General features: G+C 32.5%; 1 protein-coding gene across 1 annotated transcript; it reads left to right on the top strand.

The window, feature by feature from the left end:
- The first annotated feature begins 19,456 nt into the window (after positions 1–19,456).
- Positions 19,457–20,071, top strand: LOC120089126 (B-box zinc finger protein 21-like). The gene has a single exon (XM_039046544.1). The coding sequence runs from the start codon at positions 19,457–19,459 to the stop codon at positions 20,069–20,071; it is 615 nt and encodes a 204-aa protein (XP_038902472.1).
- Positions 20,072–20,278: the final 207 nt, after the last annotated feature.

Genomic DNA, 20,278 nt, shown 5'->3' with positions numbered 1-20,278 from the left:
CAAGCTTGATCTCAAATACAATTCCAGAATTTTCTTTCTTTAAAGCCCCACCATATTCATGCAAGACGACATATGATTCCTCTGGCATCCCCCTTACAAGAGAAAAAGAAATTTCTCTCGCACGCCATGCCTTGTCATAACTAATATTGACACCGTACTGATGTCGCATATCCTCAATAATATGGTGCAGTTTGTCCCCCAGACCAACGTCGAACTGGTCCTTGATTAAATGACCAATAACGAATGTGCTGACTTGCCTGTGGTCATGATTCAATACTTCAATCGAGCATGTGTGATTGAACATGCATGTTGTGTTCTTGAAAATATCACATCCATTCATTTTTAATTGCTTGAACGACCCACTTACAAGTGGGGTGTATACATCGAAAACTATACAATTTTTTGTTCGATTTTTTAACCTGCAACTCAAAGTTGTTCTTAATGGCTAACATTCCTGACCTCGTTTTCACTTCATTCTTGCTGAAGAAAATTTGATCTACTTCAACGGTATCCACCAACCCTATAGAAGACAGTGGTTGTATGATTAAGTCCCTCGTTCTGTCGTTACTACTAGATAGTACATTGTGGAGATTTTGATGAGGCACACTCCCAACAAAATAGCCAAAATCATTGACAGAATTAGAGTTGGTTGTTCTTCATTCACAGCAGAAGAACCACTTTCTAAAACAACTTGGATTGGCTATTCTCGGAACAGAAGGATTACTCCCTAAAACAACCGGGGTTAGTTGTTTTCCTCTTCTATCATCAGCCTTTTCCTCTTCTATCATCACATTCTCATTTATGATGGAATGAATACATGCGCAGCAGAAGAAATAACAAATCTAAAGTACTCTAATTAGGTTAATTTCAAAGAATAAACATGTAATTAAATTAAGAACAAAGGGAAAGAAGATATACAACCTTTGTAGTCTCAAAACTTCTCCAAATCACCTCGAACCTTCTCACGAATGATTCGTAGACCATCAGAAGATTCTTCCCGACTATTCTCTGGCCTTAGAAAAGATGGTGGGATCCTGTGAGTGACTAATTTGGAGAGGAAAATGTTAAATATTTGTGAGAGAAAATATGTTGAGATTTAAAAAAAAAAAAAACTCATAAAAGTACACTTGGCTAAGAAAGCTAATATTCACAAAACTCTTCTTTTTATAGGCCATATCATGCAAAATATGCAACTTTGAGTTTGATGAGAATTTGACACTAAAAAATTCACTAACTCAAACGATCGTATAGATTTTGTTATGCTGCATGATCACTTAGGCGCTCGCTTGGTGGACGATCGTGCGGTATATGATACTCGATGCATCCTTGCATGCTAAACGATCGTATAGACTATCATGCTCATCATATAGTCATTAGCTACACGATTGTGCAGTATATGATACTCGACGCATGGATGTTTACTACACGATCACGTAGACTTTCATTACTCCACCAAAGACCCACGGCTACACTATTCGCACTGTAGATATATTTCTGTGTCTATGGATATAACCAATCAACTGTAAGTAGACCCTTCATGAATCGTTCGTAACTACAACTAGGTCAAACTAGCATTTTACCTCTGTAGTTATATCTAACTTCTTAAGTACTACTAAACCCTCAATGAACAAACAGTTTATAGTCCAACTATAAATTAAACCTTCTCGGACCAGTGAAAGGGTGAGACCTCAATGTTCAAGACTTGAAGTTAGCCTTTAGGGGAGTAATTCATTCACTTACCCTAAAGACGGAAAGGAGTAAATTCCATTTTGTATAGCTATATTCCCAACTCCCTATTTGAACAAATCCCAAAAATGGTAGAATTATTGAGTTAGCAAATCTGACCCTCCCTGCTATACAAATCAAAAGATCGCCCTAAAAAATAGGAATTCATAACTCATTCAGGATTCAGATTGAGTCACCTATGATCATTCTATGAAATATTAATCTCTTCAATTAACAATGTTATAAAGAGAGACTAATCATTTCACGGTTCGTTCTTATACAAATTCTCTGTATAAGATAGCCCTACTCAGATGTCTCCACATGCATGATTATGATCAGATCGTTTGTAACACTTTACAACTCTTGTAACAATTATAAAGTGATTCGTATCCGTAGTGTCACTAAGATAAGATATCCAACCTTATCCATATTCTACAGACCATTTAGATTATTACTTAAATATGATCCACTTGCATGTCAATCACATACATGTTTAAGTTAAATAAAATAACTTTTGATCTTAATTCATTGGACTAAGTTAATGAAATCTAAATGTCGAATAAAATAACACCTTGTTTTATTAAATAAATAATTCATATATAAAATTTACAAACTACGAGAACCACGAGATTTAGGGCACCAACCCTAACATTTGAAATGTCTCTTTTTGAATCTTCTGCTAAAGATTCAGTCACAAAACAGGATACTGGGTTAGAAAGTTTTCTGGAATTTCAAAACCTCCATCTTACTTGAGGGATTGTCATTGCAATTTATTAGTCTTCCAAGATAAAATAGCTTTGAATGAAACCGATTCTACCAAATATCCTTTATAGAATTACTTGTCTTATAATCACTTTTCTGATACTTATCGAGGTTTTCTTTTACAACTTTTTGCCTCTTATGAACCTCAAATTTCATTAAGCTGTCAAATTTGCACATTGACAATAGACTATGAAACATGAGTTAGCTGCTATGGAGTCTAATCACACGTGGTCTATTGTTCCTCTTATGTCTGGACAACACTCTATGCAAGTAGATTTATAAGGCCAAGCATAATTTTGATGACACAGTTGAATATTACAAAGCTCGATTAATTGCCAAATACTCAACAGGAAGGCCTTGACTATATGAAGACTTTTTCACCGGTTGCTAAGATGGTCAGTGTGAAAATCCTACTTACTCTTGTAGTTTCCTATAAATGGCCCTTAGTTCACCTTAATGTGAATAATGCTTTTTTTCATGGTGACCTCTTAGAGGAAGTCTAATGGATTTGCCTTTTGGTTACGAGTATAACATTGTTGCACCTAAGGGGGAACATTTACTTTTCCATTTACATAAGTCTATCTATGGACTCAAATAGGCTTTACAACAGTTGTTTGATAAGTTTTCTCATGCCTTACTTTTACTCAGTTTCAAACATCCAAAGTCTGAGTATTCACTCTTTTTTAGAGGATCTGGTTCTACCTTTGTTGCTTTACTTATTTACATTGATGTTTCATTCTAATCGGTGCCTCAATTGAGATTATTAACACCCTTTTTTAATGACGTTTTCAAGCTGGAAGATCTTGGAGATCTCCAATACTTCTTCGGTCTTGAACTTGCTCGTTCATCTCATGGTATATTCCTTTCTCAACATCATTATATCCTACAATTACTTGAAAATACTGGATTGTTGGTTTGTAAACCTTTAAATTGTCTCATAAATCCTAATTTGCACTTGTCTCTTGGTGATGGTCCTTTGTTACAAGATCCAATTGGTTATTGTTGTTTGAATGACAAGCTTTTATATCTCGCTATCTTCATACCTGATATTGTATTTGCAGTTCATAAGCTTAGTCAATATGTTTCTCAGCCTCGTCAATGTCATCTTGACGTTGCCCATCATCTTCTTCGATATTTGAAGGGTTCTCTAAGTTAGGAGATTCTTCTTCGTCCTTGTACTGATTTTCAACTTAAGCCTTACTTAGATTCTGATTGTGCGTCTTGTGTGGATTCTTGTAAGTCCATAATAGGACTTTGTATGTTCCTGGGTCATTCCCTTACCTCTTGGAAGGCTAAGAAACAGACGATTGTCTCTAGATCATGAACTGAAACTGAATACAGAGCTCTTACTGCTACTATTTGTGAAAATGTTTGGATCTCACAATTACTTACTAAGTTACAAGCCCCTTTAACTTCTTCTACTCTCATTTTTTGTGATAATCATGTTGCTCTTCATATTGTTACTAATCATATGTTTCATGAAAGAACGAAACTGAGTTAGATTTCCATTTTGTTTGATAAAAGATTGTTAAAGGAATTGTGAATCTTCTTCCTGTACAATCAACAATTTTCAGTCATTTTTACCAAAGCTCTTTCATTCAAAGTTTTTGTTCCCTTATTATCTAAGATGGGTGTGGTTGATATTCACTCGCCATCTTGAAGGAGAATATTAAGGGTAGTCTTATAATTTATTTGTTTTTCTATTTGTCTGTTTTCCACCATTTATTATATCAATTAATGAATAATCAATGAAAAAAGCAATTGACTGGCCCAATAGAGTCAATCACTCTCAGTCACTTTGTCGACTCTCTTCTCAGTCACTTTGTCGATCTCAGAATTACTTGAATATTGAGAAATTTCTTGAATCTCAAAAGCAAGGGTCTTCTTCTCACCCTCTTTGAGAAATATCGAAAAATTGTTTTCATTTTTCACGTAACTAGAATAAAATGTGCATTATAGTCTAGTGATTAGTTAAATGGTCTATTATGTAAAATAATTTTCATTTTTCAAGTAACTAGAATAAAATGTATATTTATTAGTTAAATTATCTATTATGTTTGAAGTCTTGGGTTCAAATCCTAGATGATATATATTATTTAAGATATTTGAACCCAGAACTTCAAATATGAAAGTCAATTGAACTAATCGCTAGACCACACCATGCATTTATGTTATTTTCTTAGGACAAATTTGTTCATTCTATAGTGTTCAATGTGTGTCATGAACAATCATCTCCTAAGATCGAATGAATTATTAATATCTGAATTCAACACTTCAATCACATAACTCAACAAATACTACCGTGTGTGAGTAATTGTATATGAGAATTAATGTAACAATTTTTTATGCTTTTGTTTGTTTTTAAATTAATAAGAAAACCACATATTTATAAACTGTAGCAATTCAAATAATCACATCTTTTGAAAAAAGACATATCCTTCCATTTTAATTTTGAATGTTAAAATAATTTGAAGAAACTTTAAAATATTCTCGTTACAATGGAAAATGAGAATTGATATAAAATTAAAGGGTAAAATAAAAAAAATATATTTTGATATTGTTTTTTTTATTCAATTTCATATTAAAAGTGAAAATCTTTGTTATAATTGAAAAAAAGATAGAAAATAAGTCAAGAATATTCAAACTCAAGAACATCCAAGATGATAGGCTCCTATCCTGACCACTAGACCACAAGACATTTTCAACAATTACGTGTTTTTTAAAAACAAAAACCTTTGTGTTTTTTTTTTATTATTATTATTTTTTTTGAAATTTCTTTACCCTTTTAAAAGCATTTTTAGAATGAAAAAACATAAAATTCAATTAGATACGAAACAAATCCATTTTCAAAAAATAAAAAGTAAAAATTAAATAGTTATGAAACAATACTTTAATTTTTATTTTTTGGTTTCTAAAAAATCCACTTCCAATTTCTTACCATGATTTTCATCTTTTTAAGTAATAGATTTGAATTCTTAACTAAATTCTAAAAATAAAAACTACATTTTTTTTTTTTTTTAATTCTCAAAGCTTGCCTTGTTTTTCTAAAACATTAGTAGAACGTGGATAAGAAAGCAAGAAAATTTAAAAGTAGAAGAAATGTTTATAAGCTTAATTTTTAAAAATTAAAAACAAAAAATCAACTAGTTATCAAATGGAACCTTCAAATTTGACTAATTTTCTTCAATTATACAAAAACAATCAAGATTTGAACATTTGACTTTTAAAAAAATGTATAGTGACGTAACTAATTAAACTACATTTAAGTTGACAAGTGAGTGTTATTCAATATGTATTTATGTTATCACTTAAACAATTTGTATATCTGATGTTTATCTTTAATGATAAGTTGATCTTTCTATTTGCTCGTGGACATAGTTAACACATTATTAATGAACCATACAAATTTTTATATCGATCTTTACTATTTACATTTCACACCTTTATTCGTCAATTTCATAATAGGTCATGTGATCTGATCTCATATCAAACTTATGGTCAGGATCTTGCATCAATATAGAAAGGAATTTCTTCTTTTTGTTTCCTCAAAGGCTTCGTCAAAAAGAATCAAAGTCCACTTATGATATTCAAATACCTTTTGTGATTAATTAATTAATTGATTGATAATTGGTACTTAAGGCTCATAGGTCGGCCAACATAGCATGCAAGAAAAAGGCATTGGTTGTCGTTTAGCTTTAGAATTTGATTTTTTATGAATATTTAAATTGGATTGCAATCTTATTTATTTATTAGATCTTATTGCCTCACCATATGAAATCCGCAACGTGCCTTTTTTTTTTTTGTCAATGCAAACCAACAACAATTTCCAATGTCTCTCTATCAAGCCATTTACTTTCAAGTAATTTCAAATATTTATTATACAACTATGTACTATAAATATAATTTCATAATTTGATTACCTTTGGGGAAAAGAAATCATGATTTGATGACGTTCAGAAGTCTATTTGATTATTATAAGCTCGGTCTAACATGTCATAATAAAAATAAAAATCAAAACTTAAAAGAACGTGGATAGAAATACTATAACCTACTTTTATGATAGACAAATTTGTATGTTGATAACTTATTTTATGGATAAATTGAAAGAACTCAATGGGACCCATGATGTGAGTGTAGTGATACTTAGAGAAGCCTAAAAGAGAGCTCAAAAGAATCCATGAGAGAGCTTAAAGAGAGCTCGATGGGACCCATGGAGTGAGCTTAGTGGAGCTCAGAGAGCCTAATGGAGCTTAAGAGAGAGCTCAAAATAACTCATGCGAGAGCTTAGGAGAGCTAAGAGAGAGCTCAGTGGACCCATGAGGTGAGTTTAATGGAGCTCAAGAGGACACATGGGAGAGCCTGGAGTTTAAAAAGCCTAGGAGAGAGTTTAATGGAGCTTAGAGAAGCATAGGAGCTTAGAAGAGAGCTTAATGAAGCTCAAATGAGCCTAGGAGAGAGCTCAAGATGACTCATAGGAGAGCCTTAGAGAGCTCGATGGATCCATGAAGTGAGTTTAGTGGAGCTCAGGAGAGCCTAGGGAGGGGTTTAAAATAGAGCTCAAAAGGACCCTAAAAGAGCTCAAGAGGACCCCTTAGGGAGCTTAGGAGAGCTTAAGAAAGCTTATGAGAGTCTAATGAAGCTTAGACATGAGAAGTCTAAGCCTAGAGCAAACTAGGAGAACTCAACTTATAGAGCTTAGAAGAGACTAGGCGTAACAAGTCTAAAAGAATCCAAGGAAAGCCTACGCATAAGGAGTCTAAGAGAGCTCAGAGGTCTCTAAGCCTAGAAGAACCTAAGAAAACTCAGTGGGACCTAGGGGGAGAGCCTAGTAGAGTTCGTAGGATGCACAAAACCTAAGGAAGTTTAGGAGAGCTCAATTGAGCGATTGAAGCAAAAGTCATCCATATTCATAAGGGATAGACCATCAAGGAGATGTTGAGAATTTGAGTGGTGCATCCATTGCAATAATAATAGTGTAACCGTCCATCAAATTTACTCAGTAGTTCCAAGAACTTAAAAGAGAAATTAGGAACCCAAGTGACGGTTACACTTTATTATTCTATATAAGCGACCAAAGTCATTGGTCGAAGGCACGTCTAAATACCATATTATTTCTCTATTGTCTAATTACTTAGAAACACAAGACTAACTTGAGTGTCAAAGTGTGTGTGGCAAGACAACAATGTTCATTTGCTTTTTTCTTGCAGACACTTAGACAAATCTCTCCTGTAATACAAATTCACAATTGAAACATTTTTTTGGCATCAACAACTTAGGCTCTGTTTAATAATACTAATTTAGTTTTTATTTTTTAAAATCTAAGCATGTATATATACTTTTCAGATTTATTAGATAGCACATATATGTTCAGTCTCAAAATCAATTGACAATGTGAATATAATTGTCCATTTAAAATATCACTTTGATTCTTTTCCGTTAGATTTCATTTCATTTTGGTTCATGTAATTTTAAATATCCAATTTTAGTACATCTATTTTCAATAAATCTTAAATTAATCATGACAATTGGCTTATGGTTGATTTCTTAACAAAATCTCTGCGAACATTCCTTTTATAAATTTTGAAAAATATATAATGTATATCTTTTCTGATATGGAAATGTTATTATTATTTTAAAATTTTAAAATTTATAATTTTTAAATACCAAATTTAAGGTTTGTTGAAAGAACCATAACTAAAATGGAATAAATATAAAATATAGAGACTAAAGTGATACTTTTAAGTAAAATATTATTTTAAAATACATTGTTTTACGTGTAATGTAGCAGGTTTTGTGATTGGTGCTCTAGAGGTTTTATTTTTCTTAAAAGTATTATATTACATTTGAATTTATGAGAGGTTTACTTTAAAATTTAGGTGCGGTCAAAATACTATTTTGTCCGTATATTTTGATATTTGTTCAATTTTAGTATATGTTTTTAATTATCTAATTTTTGTCTTTGTATTTTCGATAAATCTTAAATTTAGTCCCTGAGAGTTAATTTTTATCAAATTTGGTTAAATAATAATAACAATAATTTTTATGCAAGAAAATACGAATATGTTTTCAGATTTTATAGCAAAAATGTTAAGGATTAATTTTTTTAAAAAAAAATCAATAATAAACTAGCAATGGGGACTAGATTTAAGATTTATTAAAAGTCTATGAACTAAAACATGGGGAATAGAAAAGGGAGTGGGGAATTTTTTTTCCCATTTACATTTCGGGGCTGGGGACAGGGATTATATTCCCCGACCTCAACCTCGAGTATATANTAATTTTTTTAAAAAAAAATCAATAATAAACTAGCAATGGGGACTAGATTTAAGATTTATTGAAAGTCTATGAACTAAAACATAGATAATTGAAAGTACGATGACTAAAATTGAACAAATTTCAAAATATAAAGACTAAAATGACATTTTAAAATCAAGGTCCAATAAATAGTTACGTGTCATTTGAAATAGTTGCCAAAAAAAATGTTTTATTGGAAGATTTTTTCTCTAAGATTTTCCATACTTTTACATAAATGTGTCAAGACAAAATGTAATGCTACTCGTATAATTATTTTTAAAAATTTTCTAAAACTAGTTATGTGGTGAGGACTAAGATGTCCATTTAATCCGCGAGGCCGAGGCCCAGGGGAATCCCCGAATACATGGGGAATAGAAAAGGGAGTGGGGAATTTTTTTTCCCATTTACATTTCGGGGCTGGGGACAGGGATTATATTCCCCGACCTCAACCTCGAGTATATATATATTACAAAATCCTAAAGTAAACTTCCTATTCCTCAGATCGTCTCACAATCCCACCCATCCACCAGACCACCTTCACGCTTCACCTTCCTCATTCTTCTGTCTCAGCCCCATCCCACCTTCCTCGTTCCTCCATCTCAGTCCCGTCCCACCTTCCTCGTTTCTCTATCTCAATCCCATCCCACCTTCCTCGTTCCTCCATCTTCCTCGCCATCTCACTGTTTTCCTCGTTGGTCTCATGTGTCTTCCTCACCAGTCTCATGCGTCTTCCTCGTTGTCTCATCGAACTCGATCAGTCTTCCTCGTCGGTCTCACGCATTTTCTTCACTGTCTCAATGTCTTCCTCATTATCTCATCGAACTTGATCAGTCTTCCTTGCTATCTTCTGTCATCTGAAGCATCGTCAGTGTCTTTTCGTCCCAAGGTATGTCCGAAATCTAAATCTCCCTTTTCTGATTTGATTTGTGTAGAAGATAAAATGAATTATAGTTATTCATTTTATTTTTGGTATGTTTGAATCGTTAGAAATATGAAGGTATGTCCGATTTTTGGTATGTGTGATCTCTGATCTGATCAGTTAGAAATCCGAATTTGATTTTTGGTATGTCTGAATCGTCCTTGGCCGATCTGATTTATATCTGAATTTGATGTGTGCAGAAGATAAAAATGAGTTATTGTTATTGTTTTTTGTTCTTACTATGTTTGTTAAAATAAGCTACTGTATTTGTTAGAAATTCGAACTCCAAAGGTATGTCCGAAATCCGAATCGTCCCACTGTTGTTCGATATCTGGTGTGCAAATTTGATTTTTGTTATTGTGTTGTTTGATTTTTGTGTACAAATTTGATTTTGTGTACAAACTTGATTTAGTGTACAAATTTGATTTTTGGTGTACAAATTCAATTTTTGTTGTTTGATTTTGTGATTGTTTTGTTACTATCGACTATTTGTAGGTGAAATTTGAAAATGACTCTATTGAATAATAATGAGTTAAAACAAGGTGGTTCAACTTCAATATCTATGAACATGAGCGAATTAACCCCAATGAACAATGTTTCTAATGGTGATGATCAATCCACACCTATTACATTAGATACTGATGATAATGAGGATGAACTAAAAAGTAATAGGTTGACGTCAGTAGTATGAAATCATTATAAAAGAAAAAAAATAAATGACACCAAGAAAGCAATATGTAACTATTGTGGAAAAAAGTTAGAAGGGGAATCTAAAAATGGGACAAAGCATTTACATGACCATTTCAAAATTTGTCCCTAACAGAGACAAAGAGACATTAGGCAATGTTTGAGACCCACTAAAACCAATGAAGGAAAAGTAGTCCTAAATCCGACCCTCTTTGATTATGAAGCTTCTAGAAGAGACATTTCTTGTGCTATAATTTTACATGAATATCTAATAAACATGGTTGAACACAAAGGATTTAGAAAGTTTTTTAGTAGTATTCAACCGTTGTTTAAGATGATTTCAAGAACCATGATGAGGAGAGATATAATACAAATTTAAGAAGAAGAGAGAATTAAAACAATGAAGTTTTTGGAAAATAATAGAAGTAGGGTTGCTCTTACTACAGACATATGGACTGCGTCTAGCCAGAAGAAGGGATACATGACAATCACTACACATTTTACTGATGATTCTTATGTCCCGCAAAGTAGACTTTTAAGGTAATTTAAATCTTTAATGTTGTTATATATTTTTTGTTCATTAGGTAGTTTTCATTTTAACATATTATTACATAATACTGCTATACTAGGTTTGTACACGTGCCACATCCACATACTGGACAGTTACTTTTTGAAGAATTAATGGAATGTATTTTTTAATGGAACATAGATCATAAATTATCCACTTCAACAGTAGATAATTGTTCAATAAATGATGTGATGGTTGACATTTTATTAAGGAAGTTAGATTTAAGGGCATTATAGTTGAATTGAAGTTTGTTCCACATTCGTTGTTGTGCACATATTTTGAATTTGATAGTGAAAGATGGTTTGGCTATAATTTCAGATGGTATAGAGAAGATTACAGGTACTGTTCATTTGGACTCTTTCTGCAAAAAGGAAGGAAAATTTTGAAGAAGGAGTTCGTCAATTACAAATTCCATGCACTAAAAAACTAAGTCGTGATTGTGTTACAAGATGGAATTCAACATTTGTGATGCTCAAAACTGCTTTAGAATACAATGATGTTTTTCCTCGTCTAAAATAACATGAACCACTATACACTTGTCTTCCTCCAGATACTGATTGAAATTTTACAAAAGAAATGTGTGATAACTTAGAACCATTTTACTTGATGACTGAGTTATTTTCTGGGTCAAGTTATCCAACCCCCAATATCTTTTTTGAAGAAGTTTGTGAAATTAGGTTAGAACTTTCTAAGTGGCTTAATTCTAATGTTGAGGAGATACAAGTAATGACATCAAGAATGATTGCTAAGTTTGAAAATAATTGGAGTGTGATTCTGAAGAAAATAGGATTCGAGATTTCCATGAGCAGCAGAAGAAAGATAATTCCAAATTACAATCATGAATAAACAAAGCATTTACAGTCAATTTCAAACAAACGGTTATACAATTCTTATAGAAATTACAGCATGAAAAACTACAAATGCACAAAGGGAAAAACCTACAAACATTTGCAGATGAGTCTCCACGCTCTGTTGCGTATGATCGCTCGAACAACAGCAACCTCGAATGCTCGATCTACACGATCGCAACACTGCAACGAACACAACAAGAATACTTCGCACTCGTCCTCAACAATTTCCTCGGCCGCGAACTCCTCAGCAACACAAACAACTTCTACAACACCATGAACGGCCTCCAGAAAACCTCAACGGTGTCGAGTTGAGTCTGACATCACCAATAAGGCTACCTTGGTATTCTCGGTGTAAGAACCCAAAGGGAGGGCTCTGTTCGGACTTGGTATGAGGCAGACGGAGGAGGAAACACTGATCACGTACACGACTGGGCAAGTGGGAGATGGCGGAGACCTATCGTATAGGTCGATGGCCAATCATTTAGATAAAGCTAAGAGATCGTCTAGCAAAAGCTATGCGATCGTTTAACTCATCGTTTAGCTCGATCTGTCGCCTACAGACTCTACACGATCATTTACTTAGGAAAAGCGATTGTCTAGCAAAACTATGCGATCGTTTAGTAAATACTATACGATCATTTAGCTCGCCCAGCCATCGTTTAATAAATTCGTATTTACTTGACGACTCTGTGAGTTTCTTTTGCGCGAGAGAGAAAACTCAAAACCTTTTCAATCGTTTAAAAAACCTTCTTTTCAAAATAGGAAAACCATTTTTCTTTTAAACTCACGGTTACCATGACTCCAATAACCACCCACTAATTTGGTTATTAAAAGAAAAAGAATTAATTATCCAATAATTAATATTATTATAAATATAAATGATATCCAACTTATCATACTATATTTATAACCTATAGTTTTAATATTTCATCTCATGAAAAATATAAACAAGTTTCTTTTTTATTCCATGGTATTTAATGTAAATCCCATTTACATCAATCTCCACTAGATGTATCTTAACATCATACAATTATATCATATATAATACAAAATACTTCTTGTCAATTTGAACATTTCAAATCAACACGAGAACTGATCCTCAAGGAATCCATTGAGCTATAAAGGAGACTTCATTGACTCTGTAACTCAAAGCTTCAACGGTACATGAATAATCTGACTAAACTCTTTAGTACAGGATCACCTATTAACTGTCAGACACTCCAGTAAAGACTGACAACTGAACCTCACTTACCAAGATATATTATGTTGTCATCTTAATTACAGCTAAACAACCCTTCACAGATCGTCGTAAGCACAACTGGCATAAACCGTTATGCCTTGTTACATTGTCCTCTTAAGTACCACTGATTCCTCTAATGAACATAAACCATAGTTCTATTATGAATGAGTCTTCTTTCCAAAGAGAGATTGTGGTCAACTATGTTCAAGCCTCCAAAGTCAGTCCTTAAGAGAGCAATCTCTTTACTTATCCCTGTTTGGGAAAGTAGTGAATTCCATCTTGTGGATTAAGTTTTCAGCTCCCAGATCAGACAAGTCCCCAAAAGGTAGGCATGTTGAGTTGGCAATCTGGCACATCTCACCCATACTCATCAAAAAGACGCCTCAAGATAGGAGTTCCAAAAACACTCAAGATTGAGGTCGTGTCACTTATGGTCGTTTAGGTGAGATGTAAGCCTCTAGTATCAACGGCGTATATAAGAGTCTAGTCACTCGTGGTCCAGATCTTAGTACAAACTTCTTTATATAGGACACCCTGCCGACGTCTCCACATGAATGGTTAGGATCAACCATCTGTAGTAGTTTACAACACTTGCAAATTCTACAAAGCGGGTGTATCCATATGTCACAGGATCCAGGTTCCCCACCTAATTCTTATACTAACAGACCTATTTAGGTTATCACTTAAGGGATGATCCACCTGTATACACATATACATTTGCTTAAGTTCACATAAGATAAGCAAGGAGCTTTATTATTGGATATGATAAATGCCAAAATTAATAACACTTATTTTATTATTGAACAATGTGTACCTTTACAAACAACGAGACTCACGAGAGAATTAAGATACCAATCCAAAGATTCATGGTTATTGACAATAGCTATAATATTAGAGTCTAAGTCTTAAGATGAGATGATCCATGTTTTATTTTTTCCTATCATAGATCTCATCAATACTGTTGAAATTAAACGCATTAGAGACTTGTGTTTGATTGTAGTATTTGATGAAGTTTTATAGTTTCGAATTCAAAAGTGATCCTACAATACGATAATAGTCATCAGTTCTTATAAAGTCACCAGTCTTATAATAAGTCCAAAAGTGATTGTCAAGTTGATTAATAAAAAATGATTCTTGTGGAGGTTGTAGTCGGAGGTGGTTGCTAAAGCCTGAAATTGGTCACATGAAGGTGGTATTGGAGTTGGTCGTCAGAGGGTAGTTTTCCCATAGTCTGAGTGGTCGTGCGAAAGGTGGTCGTCGAAGTTAATCGTCAAAGATGATTTTCATTGAGAGTTTGTAGTCGAAGGTGGTTGTCGAAGCTTGAGTTGGTCGCATGAAAGTGGTATTGGAGTTGGCTACTGAAGTTTGTCATTCAAGGTGGTTGTCAAAGCTTGAAGTTGGTCGTCAGTGTTGCTCGCTCGTAGGTGATCATCGAAGGTGATTTTTGTTAGTGTTTGTAGTCGGAGGTGGTTGTAGAAGCCTGAAATTGGTCGTCGTAGTTGGTCACTAAAATTATCATCGAAGGTGGTTGTCAAAGCCCAAAGTTGGTCACCGGAGTTGTCATTGAAGGTGGTTGTCAGAGCCCAGAGTTGGTTCCTGGAGCGTGACAGTGATAGTCGCCGATAGTGGCTAATGGATGAAGCCACTGAAAATATTGGAAGAATGGAGAGTTGAGGTGAGTTGGTAAAATATACCAACTTAATTCAACTCAGGTTGGTGAGCCAAACACCACTCTTAAGTTTTGTCTTGGTATACAAGTTTTAATTTAAATTTTTAAAATTTAAATTTAAAAGAAAATATATAGACTTCTTTTTGCATGTCCAAATATAAATATTTTAACTTTAATATTTAAGTCTAAACATAATTCATCATCTATGTTAGTGGACCTAATGCATGGTAAGAATGTGTTGTCCAAAAAAAAAAAACGTGGTAATAAGATCATTAAAAAAACCATATATTACCTCTATGATTTTGCATCATAGATTTGAATTAAATCTCAATCATATATATATCATTTAGCCATTTTTCTCATCTTTCAAAATCAAGGGACCATTCAAAAATAGCCGATTTTTTTTGTCATCACTGGAAAATCCATATATCATGCCTTAATCAAATGCCCTCGGGTGAGACCAATTTGGGATACGATTGTACCTTCTCCCTTACTATTTGAAGATTTTAATAACTATTTCTGAGAAAAAAAATTTAGCTATCAATTCATCTTATAACAAGAAATGGTTGAGCATCATAGCAATAGTTTGTTGGACTATTTGGAACGACAGGAACAGTTTATGGTTAAAGAAACCAATTATGAATTATAATATAAGAAGAGTTTGGATATTGAAATTGTTGGAACGACAAGGCTATCAGAACAAAGAATACCAAACGGTCAAGGTATGACAGTCAAGCAAAGAACAAAACCTGCAAAACAGAAACTCATTATAGGCTGAGTGGCGGAGCTCACTCTCTTTAAAACGTTTTGCGGCTCTACCCAAGTGTGCAAGCTGGTCTGGAGAATTGTCACGTCGTCCCCAGGATAAACAGCCAAAGAAACCCGATCGAAAATGCATCGTTAGCGATCGGAACACACACCTTTTCTAACCTACTGCTCGAAAACGAAAATGGAAGAGTTAGAAGAGGAAAAGATAACATTCGAATGAGAGTAAATGAAATAATTTGTGCGAATGAACTGTTAAAGGTCACGCCTTTTATAGGCCGGCCTTCGCGGAGAGCCTCAAAACATACAAGGCTCGTGCGGACGACTCGCAGGAAGGGAGAATTTTTTTTTTTTTTTTTTTTCAGTTTTAAAATATTTCTTTTAGTTTTTGCCATCAGAAATGTAATAGAGTAGCAGATCGAATGGCGAAAAACGCTTTTACAAATGGCCTCAATATTGATTGCTCTTTAATTTCCCTACGTGGATTCCAAAAGGACAAACTTCCAATTTTAGCCCTAGGTGGCATCATTAATAAAATAATATGTTGTCTAAAATATTCTAGGGACCCATTCTAAATTAATCAATTTTTTTTCTTTTTTTACAATCAAGAGTATCTCTATTAAAGATAAGGTTAGAGTTGAAAATAATAAATGATTTACTATCCGCTTCGAACCTTGCCTTCTTTATCTAATTCTTTTTTTAAAAAATTATTAATTTTGTGTTTATATATTAATAAAATAATTATGAGATATATTATATAATTAAAGACGCTTTTCAAATATAGAAAAATGAACTAAAATATTTACAAATATAGCAAAATTTTACTATAGATCGCGATAGATCAAGATAGACTAGTAGTTTGTCTATCTGTCATGACAGACACAGATAATAATCTATTGTGCGATAGACCGCGATATTTTTGTTATTATTTATAAATATTTTTAGTAGTTTTATTATTTAAAATAAATTTTTAATAATTAATAATTTGAGTTAATAACAAGAAATAATTAACTTTTTTTCGGTGTTTATATAAAAAAAAAAAATTGTAATTAATAATACAGCTGAAATTTTTTCTCCCCAAAGAAATTTGCTATCATATAAAAAATCCCTAAATATCGACAAAATTAGGGAAAGATAGTCTCACGACTCTTACCAACTAAGTTAGACTTTGAGTTGTTCTCCAAAAAGAGGAGAGAAGGGAAAAAAAAGTTAGACTTTGAGTTTGATCAATTTTTTTTCTAAGAAAATATGACAAACTTAGATAATAAGATCTTGGAAGATAAAATCGGTAAACCACAAAGGAAGCAAAATCTCTAAACAAAAACATTTGATGAACTTTTATCATCTGATAGACAAGAGAGTGAGCTAAAATATTGTGACAATAAAAAGTATGACGGAAAGTGATATCTCCACGTACTTGAAAAAGCCCCTTAATTAGCTTCCTTAATGAAGAATTCAGTCTATGTAAGGTAAATAGTCACATTATTAAGTTTAATCACCTCTATTTCTATACTCGATTAAATTCTCTTTGTTATTCTTATTATTTTTTTTTTTAAACTAAAAAAATTAAACCATTGCTTTTTATGCCCTCAAACTACCAAAGGATTTAGAAATGCTTTAATTTTTCTTCAATTAAATAATAAATTTAGTCCTTAAACTTTTACTATTATTTTATAATACCATAAAATATACCCAATCTAAAATCTAGTCGAATTTATATACATGATAAATTAAGTTTTTCATGCAACAACCACATAATTCTTAAATAGCATAGTCACTATGTCACACAAAAGCATTAAGCTAAGGAGTATTTAATAACATAAGCCTATTAAACACAATATTCAAAGTCTCAATGACTTACTAGATACGACATGTCAACATAAATATAGTTCAATTAGCCTAGATGTGTGTTATTGACCAAAAGGTTAAATGTTTGAATATCCCTCACTCCTGATGTTATCGAACTAAGACAAAATTACTAAGAAACAAACCTAAATTCAAAGAGTAAAGTTGTTATTTAACCTGATAATTTAATAAAATATTACATGATAATATACCACTAATTACAAACAAATATTATTAGTATTTTCTATTATCCTTAACATTGATGATAATTTTTAACATGAACATAACTCAATTGATAAGACATTACTTACATCTAAATATTTAAATTTTTTTTTCCACCTATTCCAAGTTCCAACATGTGCATAGTTTGCCCATATAAGTATAGCTCAGCAATATTGACATCTACATTATACTTCTTTTGTAGAAGTCAAATGTTTAAAATCTCATACTCCATTTGTCATACTAAAAAATTAAGCATATTAATTTATTAAGATATTATCTTATCAACCAACCGATCAACAATACGAATCTCCATTGTACTCATATATTATTCAATTAAAAAAATTAAAAATGTATTAAAAAATCAAATAAATAAATAATAAATTTTAATGTGATCTTATAAAGAGGGAGCAAAATAATAGATATTAATTTCACCTGCAAAAGAGATTCCCTCCCACAGTAATTTTGGTCCCCTACCAAGCTACCACCTCCTTCATCTCTCTCCCATTAAATATTTTATTCAGAATTACATAAGAAATGGGATTTAAATAAACAGATTCAAAAAGCTAACCCATGTCTCCACATCCACCTAAGAAATTAAAATATAATAATAAATTAATATCAATTTATACACCTTCACTTTGGAATTATATCAATTTAAATCTTAAACTTTCATAAATATACTTATCATTTTCCCATATTTCGTTAGACCATTATCATATAAAACTTATAATTTGAGTCAATTAAACTTCTAAATCTTCATAAGTCAATCAATTTAACTTTAGACCATTCATTACGATTACATTTTGAAAATCATCCATACATTAATTCTCAAATTTATGTAGATTTCTTCGAAAGTCGGTTTTACAAAAGGGATAATTAGAGTAAATGCACAGGTGATTTTCAAAGGCAAATTTGTCAAAAAAAAAAAAAAAAATTTGATTCATTTATATAAAATAGATCGAAATAAAAGGTTTAAATTGATATACTTACAAAATTCCATAGTTTAAATTGATAGAATTATTAGTTCGAAATTTAGATTGATACAACACCTGAAATTTAGAGGTATAAATAGATATTTTAATTCATAACCGAATACTCTATTTACAATTCCATAGATTATGTGGTAGAGAGAGTTTAGAAAAAATATAGATATATATTCTTGAAGAGAGAGAGCCAAATACTCAACCCCCACCCCCCACCACTTTTATATATATGAAAAGTATTTACAAAATTTTATGTACTACCATAGTACCTATGTTATTAATTAATAAATTGATTTTTATTAATTTTTAGACTTTTTTACATTATCTATAAAGAAAAGTGGTTAATGCAACTTGGGTTGCATCCCTTCTAAATAGCTCACTTAAATACTTAATTACATATTCATGCATAACAAACTTTTCTTTTTTAAAAAAGTTATTTTCATTTAATATTTTTTCTTTTATATTTGAAAGTGATGCATAAAGATTAGGTACGACCTAACAATACTATTACATGAGAAAAAAATTTCACACTACCTCCATTCAGATTTATTATTATAGTAAAAAGAGAGAATATATATATATATATGACATAAATGATGGCTAAATTGTAAATAGTCACTGATATTAGTGAAAATAGAGAAACCAAGAGGTATTTNAAAAGAAAAATAATATTGGATGTAACTTGAAAAAAAATTATTAAAAAAAAAATCACATAATAACATGTGATTGAATATTTAGTAGATTATACAAAGTTTGGTGTATCCAAGATTCACTCAAGTATTTTTCATAAATAAAATATTTAAATAATTCTTCGGTGTCATAATTTATGATTTGAGGATGCACTCAATATTTTTCAACTCTCTATATATATTTCTCGATTCTTTATTCTTGAGATCGAGAAAAACTGAAGGAAAAAGAAAAAAGAAATGAAGATCCGTTGTGATGTTTGCGACAAAGAAGAAGCCTCTGTTTTTTGCCCCTCCGATGAAGCCGCCCTCTGCGCCGCCTGTGACCGCCACGTCCACCGTGCTAACAAGCTCGCCGGGAAACACAACCGCTTCTCTCTCCTCCAATCCACCGCCGCCGCCGTCGATTCGTTGCCGTTGTGCGATATATGCCAGGTCCGGCGAGCGTTTCTGTTCTGTCGCGAAGACAGAGCAATCCTCTGTAGAGAATGCGACATCTCAATTCACAGCATCAGCGATCACACCCAGAAGCACAGCCGGTTTCTTCTCACTGGCGTGAAGGTCTCGCCGTCGCCGGCGACTTCTACTTCTTCTTCCTCCTCCTCCTCCTCCGTCTCAGGCGGCGGCAAAGAAATTGAAGGTGAAATTGGGTTGTTGAAGAAGTGCTCGAAAAAGAGGGCTAAAATGGAGGAATTACCGCGACAGCCATTGAATGTTGGGAAATTGGAGGTTGAAGAAAATGGGGAATCGTTTACGAGAAGCAGTATTTCAGAGTATTTGGAGAGTTTGCCCGGTTGGTGTGTGGAGGAGTTTCTTGATTCTTCATGTGCTGCTGATATTTTCTGTAAAGTTTGAATTTTTTTTTTTCTAAAGCAAATGTTGAGAGAGAAAGGGAAAGAAAAAAAAAGGTGCAAATTGCAAAAACCACATCAAATATGGTTATAGTTGCAATTATACCTTCAAACATTTGATGGTAAAAAGTTGGACCTTTAAACTTATACAAATATTAAAATTAGACTCTGAAGCTTAAAATAATGATAGAAATTGAACTTTAAACTTATA

Source organism: Benincasa hispida, chromosome 10 (assembly GCF_009727055.1).
Source record: "Benincasa hispida cultivar B227 chromosome 10, ASM972705v1, whole genome shotgun sequence".
Classification (NCBI taxonomy): Eukaryota; Viridiplantae; Streptophyta; class Magnoliopsida; order Cucurbitales; family Cucurbitaceae; genus Benincasa; species Benincasa hispida.
The sequence above is the reverse complement of the archived record's forward strand: the minus strand, read 5'-3'. Positions and strand labels throughout refer to the sequence as shown.

Excerpts from the sequence above, each read along its gene's own strand:
- LOC120089126 (XM_039046544.1), top strand. The coding sequence starts at position 19,457 with ATGAAGATCCGTTGTGATGTTTGCGACAAAGAAGAAGCCTCTGTTTTT.